This window comes from Orbicella faveolata, unplaced genomic scaffold, assembly GCF_042242905.1.
Source record: "Orbicella faveolata isolate gen_17 unplaced genomic scaffold, um_ofav_v1 contig_48, whole genome shotgun sequence".
NCBI classification, from domain to species: domain Eukaryota; kingdom Metazoa; phylum Cnidaria; class Anthozoa; order Scleractinia; family Merulinidae; genus Orbicella; species Orbicella faveolata.
Genome location: NW_028301578.1, coordinates 2,946,079 through 2,957,516, shown reverse-complemented (window position 1 = coordinate 2,957,516; position 11,438 = coordinate 2,946,079). Strand labels below are relative to the sequence as shown.

The 11,438-nt window shown below is 41.2% G+C and overlaps 4 protein-coding genes and 1 pseudogene across 5 annotated transcripts in view; 4 read left to right on the top strand and 1 right to left on the bottom strand.

The window, feature by feature from the left end:
* LOC149095962 (uncharacterized) overlaps positions 1–11,438 on the top strand; it is a 302,109-nt gene that overhangs the window by 143,482 nt on the left and 147,189 nt on the right. The window lies entirely within an intron of this gene.
* Positions 81–1,448, top strand: LOC149095977 (uncharacterized; annotated as a pseudogene).
* On the top strand, positions 1,744–2,702 carry LOC110060888 (uncharacterized). The gene has a single exon (XM_020767701.2). The coding sequence runs from the start codon at positions 1,907–1,909 to the stop codon at positions 2,624–2,626; it is 720 nt and encodes a 239-aa protein (XP_020623360.2). The 5' UTR covers positions 1,744–1,906; the 3' UTR covers positions 2,627–2,702.
* LOC149095975 (tachykinin-like peptides receptor 86C) overlaps positions 3,963–11,438 on the bottom strand; it is a 30,974-nt gene continuing 23,498 nt past the window's right edge. For both annotated transcript variants that reach the window (XM_089280999.1, XM_089281000.1), the window contains exon 2: positions 3,963–6,566. In XM_089280999.1, the coding sequence (XP_089137125.1) occupies positions 5,610–6,563 (954 nt within the window). In that variant the 5' untranslated portion in view covers positions 6,564–6,566 and the 3' untranslated portion in view covers positions 3,963–5,609. The remainder of the gene's footprint in view (positions 6,567–11,438) is intronic.
* On the top strand, positions 9,114–9,837 carry LOC149095976 (uncharacterized). The gene has a single exon (XM_089281001.1). The coding sequence runs from the start codon at positions 9,115–9,117 to the stop codon at positions 9,835–9,837; it is 723 nt and encodes a 240-aa protein (XP_089137127.1). The 5' UTR covers position 9,114.

The window sequence follows — 11,438 nt, the reverse complement described above, 5'->3', positions numbered from 1 at the left end:
GTCGTAATGATTTAATTTCCAGTTTAGCCTGTAAAATTAGTAAGCGTAAGTTGCAATATTGTTCGCGCTCTCGGTTCTGCGTGTTATGTTAGCGCTAGTCTCTGTCTTCGCGCGAAAAAATACCAGCCAAATTATTTTTATCCGCGATTTATTGTAACCATCACTCAGTACTGTCATCTTTTACAGTACACGACTAATTAGAAAAACACCTCATCTGATGTTCCTGGAGCTACAAGGTGTCAAACGATGGCATAGAGTTACTTATGCAAATTAGCCGAGGGCACATTCAATGTGCCCTCACCTAATTTGCATAATAGGTTTTGAGCCTTTCAAAGCTCGTCATGATGCAAGACAAAGCGGACATGACAGAAGAGGTGAGGGGTAGGCTGAGGTTTGAGTACACAGAGTGTGTGTGCAACATACAGGCTTGGAAGGCTCACTTGCTACGGTAGTGTAACCAGGACGAAGCCAAGCAACATATCCCCCAGAAGCTAGACGAGAACTCGTGTCTTGTCATAATGGACTGGGTAATGAAGTTTCTGCCTGTGCAATACAAAGAACAGATGAGTGATTTTCTTGGGAAGAGGGGAAGAAGCTGGAATATCAGCGCAGTAATCACTAGAGCAACAGTGGAGAGCAAGCATGAAGTCGAGTGTTTTGTACACATTTTCAACAACTGCTCCCAAAATAGCTTTGCCGTCCTTTCAATCATAGAGGACTTGCTGCACAAAGTCAAACAGGAGTATCCGGTTGTGACAACAGCCTACCTCCGATCAGATAACGCTGGATGTTACCACAATGGGTATCTGCTGGTAAGTCTTGGAGAAGTAGGGGTGAGAATCGGTGTCAGGCCAGTGCGATATGATTTCTCAGAGCCACAAGCTGGTAAGGACATCTGCGATAGGACGACTGCTGCTATGAAGGCACACATAAAGCGCTGGGTTAACGAGAGGCACGACGTCGTCACTGCTGAGGATATGAAAACAGCACTAGAATCGCATGGTGGTATCAGAGGGTACGGGAGAGAAACAAAGATAGCAAGATACCAGGTATTAGTGTGTTGAACAATTTCCAGTATGAGGAGTGTGACATCCGTGTGTGGGAAGCGTACGACATCGGCCCTGGACGCCTCATCCTCTATTGCTGGTTTTCAGTGTCACGCAATTCTAAATAGATTAAAATAAAAAAACAAAACCGGTCAATAGATAAAGTCCAGAATCTCGGAAATGAAAGAAGGTAAATATGCAAAGACTCTCGCCAAAATTCTGGTCACAGCAATTTTTCTTGTGCGAGATATGCGGAGAAATTTTTTACACAAATTTACAGAGATTTGTATGGAGACGCCATGTTGGTGCCCATACGGATGGGCACCAACATGGCGGCCGCAACCAACAGAAACATCTGTCACTGAGTTTTGCTACAGAAGCGTGAATTTATCCCTCCAGAAACTCTAAAACATTAAAATAATACTTTTTCTAAGACATGAACTGTTCAGATAGCCAGATTCCCCGAAATAAGTCACCTTTTTAACCATCGTGACAGTTCTCTAGGCCGTCATGCAAATGCCGCGTCACGCAAAAGCGTAGAAATTCAAGCGTAGTGTATCACAAAACCAAGAACCCATTCGGAGGGAAAATTTGTATGAATATTATTTTCCAGCTGCTCTTATATATCTTTAAACTAAAATCTCAGGAAGATCAATAGTTTTGTAGTTTGAATTTAGTGACGTCATGTGAAAACCAGCTATAGTGGTCTGGGAGTTACACCACAAGGAGACACTGGGCTAAGGGTGATAAAGCCATTTGGTCAAGCTACACACACGGGAAGTGTGGGTGAGAGCGTCAGGCACCAGTCCGAGATCTACCCTTGCCAAGAGACTGGATGCGTCCTCACGTTCAAGACCCATATGGACACGGGCAAGCGCCGTCTTGAGGTGGACTGCGAGTCCATGTATGACCGCGGTAGGAGGAAATGGGCGAGAATTACGACAGGGGTGACGTTTGCTCCGGATGCGCCATCAACCTCATCGCAAGGTGAGGATAGTGGCAGCGCTGTCAGAGGATATGACCCTAGACCATTGGGGTGGGCTCCGAAGATAACAAAACGACCCACCAGAATGACCGATAACGTCAAGACCTTCTTGATGAAGAAATTTGAAGAGGGTGCAAGAACTGGAAACAAGGCCGATCCTGTGCAGGTAGCGAGGGAGATGAAGACTCTCAGAAATGAAGACAGAGAGCTCACGTTTAAGCCCGAAGAAGGGAGGACTGCGCAGCAAATTAGCAGCCGGTTTTCACGTCAGACAGCGGCGCTGCGTCATAGGGGTATTGATGCGGAGGAAATCCCTGAGGAAGACATCGAGGCCGCAGAGTCGGAAATGTCCCTTGATACCCTTAAAAATTTGGTGATGGATGATATGGGTAAACCAAGCCATCCAATCATCGTGGGTGTTAGCAATATCTGCGAACTTGTAAAGAACAAGAACCCTGACTTACTCAAACTGGCAGTTCTGAAAGAAATCTCCAATCAGCTACACTTGACGACAAGTGGACCGCTGTCAAGAAAAAAGACTTTCCTTGAGGCCATTGAAAAATTTTCTGAGAATTGCGCATGTTTTCAAAAATAACGTCACACGGTTTTACTAGGGACGATCTCTTTGTTTCTACCCCCATCTTCTCTAGTGGGGCCTTTTAGATAGGTGCAGGGACCCTTACATAACAGGATTTATAAATACTAGTAAAATTGCCAACAATATAAGACTGAAAACTGAATGAATGCTGTGGTAAAGACAGCAAAACGAAAACTGCAAGGATTTTTACGTATTGCTGAACGCCAGCTGTCCGTTGCCATGCTTAAATGCTATCATGGATAAAACCAACCCGGGTTTTCTTCATCGACGAAAAAGCTGTGCTTAAAGAAATAGGAGGAAGATTTCAGCAGCAATGAACACGGATTGATCAGCTTTAGTAACGTTTTGTCACTTTCCCTGCCAGGAATCTATTACGTAACAGTGTATTAAGTTTCGACTCACTAATTTGCACAGCCATGTTACTTAATGTTCAAATTACATTTCCTCTTCCACCGAATTGACTGTCATTTCGGCAACTTGTTTGTCTTCCATCACATATAGCGAAAACATAACTCTGGTAGTCTCCAAAACTGTTCACTAACTTACAAAACACAATCTTGAGTCTGTCTGGCATACTAATTTGTATGCCCGTGGTTATTAAAATGACAGAATTCGATTCGGGAACTGTCATGTTCGTTGTGGACTGTTAAAGTCAGTAAGATCGAAACAACAATAGTTTCAAAAACAAGAATTCAAAGAAAATTTGTTTCATTAGGTGTAGGGTCATCATCGCTTGTGTATAATATCAACAAATACGCGAAGTTTTCCGGGAAAAAATCGACAACATACAAATTAGTCAAATTTGAAGAAAGCCTACGGGAGGGGATTTTGACCCAGCAAATGACAAAATACGCGGTTGAAGTATAGCCACTTATCTGAAAAAGTTATATTTTTCTCTTAAGTCATAGTAAAAAAGCCAATAAACGCCTCCAACATGTTGCAAATCAAGAGGAAATTTTTCCCGGAAAAACTACAATTATGCAAATTAGGAAATTAGGTTAAAGTCGCTCGAAGACATAAAAAAATTGTTAAAGATTCATTACACATGTAAATTGACTTGGATTGTACTGTCTAAGTGCTTTCAAATTCTCAAGTTTGGCAAAGAACACATATCACTGGGTAGTATATCTTACCCTATTAAATAACGTTAGCTAAAATACCTATTACATGAATTTTGTTTGTACATAGTCGATATAACGCACGCTCTGATTGGCTTATTCTAGGGCGTTTTTCTCCCGTAAAGCCCACGGGCCGATAACGGGCCCTAAAATCAAAGCAAGAGGTAATTAAAAAACTACTAACAGCTTTTTTTTTTTTTTTTTTTTTTTTCTGAAAATTGTAGCGGCTCAAAACGATGAGTGGCGAGGAACACACTGAGAGCGAACCCTATTACCCCGAGGAGCTACAATAACAGGAGAACGGCAAATGCATAGCGTTAAATTTTGAATGAGTTGGTGCCGGGAAGGACTAAGGAAACAGCCAAGAAGAAATTGAAACTTTCGTCAAAGTGCCATATAATAAACTAGACTTAGCTACTGTGTATGAGAACTGAAAAAGAGCAATTGTTTAAAGTCAGACTGTCAATTAGTTTAGCATAGTGTCAAAATATGAACTCAGAGTTGTTTTAGAGAAAGCAATGAAAGAATTTTTGGTGTTTAAGAACAAGTTATTAACAAAACGACATTTACAGTTTGGCTTTATAAGAAGGTCTATAGAAGAGACTTTTTTTGTTTTAATACCCTGGACCGTCATAGCTGATACATTTGATTAGCTACACTCAGGCTTAAATCTTTGTATACTACTTTCAGTTACATTGGTTTATATCTTTCTACGACTTTGCTTAAGCTTGCCAGAAGTCAAGCAATATCTAGCATTTACCACTCAACTCCAAGCAATTTCTCGCGACTTGCTACACATACTAATCAAGCAATGTCTCTCATACACTATTTCTTGTTTGTTACACCGACCAAAGTGATATTTACAGTTTGGTATCCAGGATGGAACGCTAACCGTTTTATACTTGTGATGATGTGTGTAGAAGCATACCAAACGTAACGTTCTCAAATCAAGGTTCTTACAACATGCGTTGTTTTGTTATGTTTGTGATCGCAGATTGATTGTTTGTTTGTTTCGTTTTGTTTTCTTTTTTAACATGAAAAATATAATTCTCGTAAGAAATATACATCTTTCAGCCAAATGCAACGAACCACAAATTCAAAATCCTTCCCACGAAAATGGTCTATCGTCGGCATCGCTTCTCGACTCGATTTTCTCGCACGTGGAAGACCGACACTAATCTATGGAGGTGCTAGGGGGTGACGAGCAAGACTCCAGTGGTTAAAAGTCAGAAAAAGAATTTACAACTACGTTCTTTACGTAGGGTTAATCTCTTTGATCTTTAATAAGACAGGCTTGTGTTTCTACAAAGTACTGTTGTATAATTACTTGCCCCACCCCTGGGCTGCCCTTTGTGAGGAAATGCCTCATAGTGGGGACCAACAACCTGCCAAATGCCCGTCAAACCCGAAGGTGAGCAGATGAGCGGGCTTGGAATATACAGAGCCATCACGTACTGAATAAACTAAATTCTTGCCTTTCGGAACATTTCCAGTAATGAAATGGTCTTCGACAGTTATAATTATAGAACGAAGACCTCTTAAAAAGCTCTAATTAAAGTGGGTTGTTGTTCTTCTTTCCTTTCCTCTACACATTACTTATATGACAGTGATTTTGTGTACCCCTGACAGTCATGGCTTACACGTTTGAGTAGCTACACTTGGTGTGACTTAAACCCCTGTATACTACTTTTAATCGCATTGCTTAATGTCTCTCTACGACATTGCTGAGTTCACAAAAAAAAGCGATATCTGGCATTTACCACTCAATTTCAAGCAAAGACTCGCTAATACTAGACATGCTGGTCAAGCACTTTATCACTAACACTAGTTACTGCTTGTTGATACGCCGACCAAAGTGGTATTTACAGTTTCGTATCCAGGAGGGAACGCGTTGTAAAGGCTGTTTCACTTCTAGTGTTGGTACCCACAGAAGATGTTTCCTGTCTGAGATTTCCTGTACGGCAGCACCGGATCATTTTGGTGAAGGCTGCTTTCATTTTTTTGTTCAGACCAATGTACAGCCACGGATTTATGGCGCTGTTAGCCTGACTGAGCCAGTAGCAGAAGTAAATGAGGGAAGGCGGCCAAAATGCTCCCATTTTTACGGAATTGTCCATCTGATACACATGCACAGGAAGCCAACAGACTGCAAACACCACCACAACAATGGTGAGCATTCGGATGACTTTTTTCTTGGGGATTTCCTGTTGTCGTTGGTGTTCACGTACTTCATGATCTGCAGGCATTTCGTGGAGCCACAGTTTTCCAGCAACTATGATGTAGAGGATGGAGATGATGGCAAGAGGCAGGAGGTAGGTGAGAGCAAGGATGCAGCTCCAGAAGACCAGAGGCGATATAACAGTATCGTCAAAGAAACAGACACCATTCACGGATTTGAAGGCAACTGGCACGACTGACATCAAGGCCATGGATGAGATCCAGACAACTGGCGTAATTATCTTAGGCTTCCTGAACCAAATGCGCCGCCGGAAAGGATGCACAACAGCAAAGTATCGGTCAAATGCCATCACAGCGAGACAGAAAATGGAGGCAGTAGTCGACACGAACGCAGAGTAATAGAAAAAGTCGCAGGGTATCTGAATTTGGTGGAAATAAAACATAGCTATGCTGATAGGCATCTGAAACACTGCAATCAGCAAATCGGCCACCGCCATATTAACAAACAGGAAACTTGTCAGATTTCTTGTTTCAGGTTTCTTCCACACGATGTAGATCAGCATTGTGTTGCCAGCCAAAGCTACGATCATTGTTATGGCGTAAACTATGGAGAAGCTCACTTCAGTGATGCCTGTCATATTCTAAAAATAAACCAGAACAGACCTTTGCCTTAAGGATGTGTAAAACAGTACACAAGTTCGTTATACTTTGAGGTTCTCTGCTATTTTTTCCTGCGCCATGCCATTTTGCGCACTCCACCCCAACAAACTGAACACCTAGATAAGACTACTGTGTTTTTATATGAGCTTATAAGCTCACCCCCCTCCCGATTATAAGTTTCCTACCGGTTATAGGCCCATCTACCTGTAAACCAAAAAAATCATCCAGCTATAAGCCCCCTCAGATATTCCGATGTTGATCTGCAACTGCAGTTCATTTCGAAACGGTTTTTTTTTATTCCGTTTATAAGCCCCCTCGGATATAATCGGATGTAAGCCCCGCTTTTAATAAACCCATCTAGAACCCCCTACGAAGTTTTATAACCCAAGGGTTAATAAGCGGCCGACATTTCTTTTGAGACGCCAGTACCGGCTTCATCGTCTAAACTTTTAAACGGACACTACTTATGAGCGAGTCCCGCTCTATTATGCTTGAAAACTTCCTTATCTTAAATATATATATATATATATATATATATATATATATATATATATATATATATATATATATATATATGTCTGAATTTATGAAAACCGTGTTAAAGACTTTGCACCAAAATAGCGGGCATGTTTTTGGAATGTACAGAAAATGTACATAAATATGGCCGTGTCGTACCGAGAATGCTATCTACCTCGTGTACTCCTAATAGAGTCCATACCATGCCTATACAAGCCTTTGAAGTCGCTGCAAATGAGTCGAACGAGCCAAACAAAGCGAAATTAGAGCTTAGATTGATCAGTTGGTTCGCCGCGGCACTAATTTAGACAGGCTTAACCTCTGCGATTTCACCTAAATGACCTCACTATGTCTTTACTGTGGGTTAAATTAGCCAGTCACGCTAACAAGAGCATGGTAAGCAGTGGAATCGGTTATTTACCTCTATATTTCAGCCAAAAAGTAGCCGTTACGTGACATTTCATCTCAATATCTGACCGGATTCGCAAAAACATAGCCATAGAATTTGACTTGTCACTGATAATCTGGCTACAATTCTGTCCTAGAGCTAGCTTTCCACGAGGCTTATCGTAGCTCAAATAGCAGCAAATAACTCTCCTGTATGCCTTTTGAGGCCAGGAAGACTAAATTCACCGTCTTTTCGTTGAATCATGAATTGTACAATTTAATTAAGAGTGCTTTTAACATGAAATTGGAGTCTAAATCAACACGAACGTACAGATATCAAAAGCGCGGCGGAGAGCCAATCTATTGCTTTCTAAATGGACTGAACAAGAGCTTCCTACATCGAGAATCGATTGAAACACTCAACATGTCGTTACGTCAATTATCGCCCGGAAACCACGCGAATAAATTTCTTCCGCGCTAGCGAATCACAGACAGTTCTGATACTTAGCTAAGCCGAGAACGCCTAAAATTGATAAAACAAGGAAATTCTACTCACGATCAGCGCTTGAACTCATGTTCTTCTCTCTGCTCGTGGCCATGTTTTGCTCGCAAATAGCAATGTCCCGGATGTACTTCAATTTTGTCGAGCGCGGAATGGCAAATCCAGATTTCAACAGATGTTTTTCTAAGTCTTTAGCTACATCAAAGTTCAGAGCAAATGACGCCAACAGCAGCTAGAGATGTCTAGTCCATTGCACGTCTAAGCCCTGAATCGATGTGGCTAAAGAGTTTTGCTGTCTAAGGCAAGCACAACATTATCGCCACAGGGCAAACGGCCTACTGTTAGGGGACTAAATGTGACCCGCACAGTTTACACATCTCCTCGGGCCCGCCTCACGTACGATAATGGACGACGCTTACTACCAAATCGTTAGACTTGGGCCTTTATTGGACTTAATGATGTCCTCGGGCAGACTTCCTTTAGACAGCAAATACAGAACGCTAATCGGTCGCTCCTTGTCAGAGTCACCGCGCGAACTGAATTCAGACGAGTGTAGCCTGGGCTAAACTTAACGCAAATTGAAAAAGGGGGGGGGGGGGGGAGGGTCGATAAATAATGAAAAAAATACCTAAATAAATGAAACATGCCGCAAGGAGTTCCTACATTTCATGCTAGGTAAGATTTACAAGCTGCTGTCGTAGCGAAAGCAGAAAACAAAAACAAAGAAATGAAAAAAAAAAAAAAAAAAAAAAATCAAAAAACACCTGATTCAGTCTTTAACACCGTTTTCATAAATCCAGACATATATATATATATCCTCAGTACCCTCAATCAAGTTTACACATGAGATCTACGCACATTCAGTGAATTTCCTTGACACTACCGTCCTAAAGGACGATCAAGGCAACATCAGTACAGATGTTTATCAGAAACCAACTGACACACATCCATACCTTCATTGGACATTGGGACATCCACCTCATCTGAAACGGAGCATCCCATACAGTCAAGCCTTGAGGTTGAGGCGAATATCCTCTTCAACAGATACATTGAAGAAACGAATCATAGAATATGCGGATTTCTTTGTAGCGTGTGGTTATGCACAACGTAAAGTTCTCCACGAAATGCAGAAAGTGCTTAAATTGACTCAAGAGGAATGCTTGCAGACCAAAGAACGTGAACCAACAGACCGAATTCCTCTGGTCACCACATTTAACCCCCACACCGCATTCATTGCAGAAATTGCTAAACGAAATATGAACTTTCTTCAATCAAAAGAAAGACTATCGCTCATATTCAGCAAACCACCTTTAGTCACCTACCGACGACCGAAAAGTCTACGAGACAGACTTGTGCGTTCAAGATTTGTAAGTGAAACACCTCAAAATCGGATACCAAAGGGGTGTAGAGCATGTGAAAGAACGAAGTGTAGTTGGTGCAATAAGATCAACCAGACCACAACTTTCACCAGTCCCAACAACAAGAAGACTTTTACCATATTTCATGCAGTGGACTGCCATTCGTCATGGATCATTTACATAATCGAGTGCAACATTTGCAAACTTCAATACATTGGCAAAAGTGAAACAGCATTTAGCCTACGGTTAAACAATCACAGAAACCATATCAAAAAGGGAGTGAGCAGCTGCAAACTCACTGAACACTTTTTACATAACACACGAACTCACGACTTTGACAATAATGTTACCATTACTATCATAGAGCAAATCAAAAAAGATCATTTAGAGACTGACAAAAAGAAAGAAGTCCTTCGAGAAAGAGAGATTTTCTGGCAAAGAACATTAAACTCCATTCAGCCGAATGGACTTAACAAAAGAACTGGGTAAAGTTTTTACACAAAGGCCTTTATAAAGTTTTGGGTACATAAATTGTTTAAAACATACGTTATAAAGGTTGTAAAACTCTTAACCTATTAGCAATACTGATTGTTTACAAAGCATTCTACCCAACATCTAATTAAGCAACACGCATCGTACTACGTCACACAATTAACCAATTAAGACTCTGTAACAATTGCATGTGAAGACCCCTGAGGAAGGCAAATGCCGAAACAAGGGTCTTGAATAAAGCGTTGCAAACGGAAGCCCATTCTCCATTGTGCGAGTTATATATATATATATATATATATATATATATATATATATATATATATATATATATATATATATATAGGGTAATTACCTTTTACCAATAGTGTAGGCATATGCCATAATGTAAATAAGGTAAAGTCTGCATGCGAGCCAAGTGGCCCATCAGGCCGGAGCTTATCCCGGTTTCTGTAGCATGAAGCGACTACTCCCCCCTGCATGGGATGCTAGTCCATCGCAGGGTTACCCCCAGCATTAAGTTCGCCGGTACCCATTTATACACCTGGGTGGAGAGAGGCACTGTGAGAGTAAAGTGTCTTGCCCAAAAACACAACACAATATCCCCGGCCAGGGCTCGAACCCGGACCGCTCGATCCGGAGACGAGCGCACTAACCATGAGACTACCGCGCCTCCCTAAATAAAGGTACACATAATCTCCTACTTGTCAACTTGGAAATGTAAAAACTGATTATATAAACTGATTATAAACTGATTAACAATCATTTAGCTCTTATTAACCGAGCTGGAGGTCTGTATGGGAAAATCTTTACCGAGGTCGTATGTACGAACCGAACGCAGTATCAATGCAGCACCTCCTTTATTAAAGGAGGTACTGCAGAACCTCCTTTATTAAAGTTCAGAAAAAAACTATTACCTTTGAGGTTTTTGGATCAGGTAGACTTCGTATGTAAGACTTCACAAACAGAGATTTGTTAAACTCTCAAGTTCAAGTTTTGTTCGCCGAAAGCATTTAAATTGCTTTCGATGCAAGAAAAGTTTTACAATGAGAGCTTATACTGAATTTTATTGTCGTCAAATCGCAAGAAAATTATCTCTCAAATTCCGGCAATGCATTACCAACCTCGAAAGATTGATATACAGACCAGTTTGTTGTTATTTTGGTCGGTCGCCGATGCCTCTGTTCAACCAGCTGATTCAACTCCTGCTCGCTTAAGTTTGCAAATGGAGGCCCAGCAAAAAAAACTTGAGCTCGAAAATGGGCGGCTCACAGGAATAATATTCCTCATCTCCGGAAGAATCATGATATTTTTCCATATTTTAGGAGAATAAAAATAGAAATTATGTTTTATAAAGTGTCGACATCGATCGGAAAAATGCCGAGAAAAAGTCCAAATAAACAAACTGACGCGAGTGCATGTGTAACCCACGGGCGAATGGATCGAGCGTATTAGCCAATCAGAACGCGCGCTTCGCTAAGGCTATGTTATAATGTGAAATTTGAAATTTGATTGTTGTCACGAAAACGTCAAAAGTGTTGGACACATAATTGGCATATCAAAATTTCCACAGAGAATGAAGGAAAAGCTACTGAAAGTTT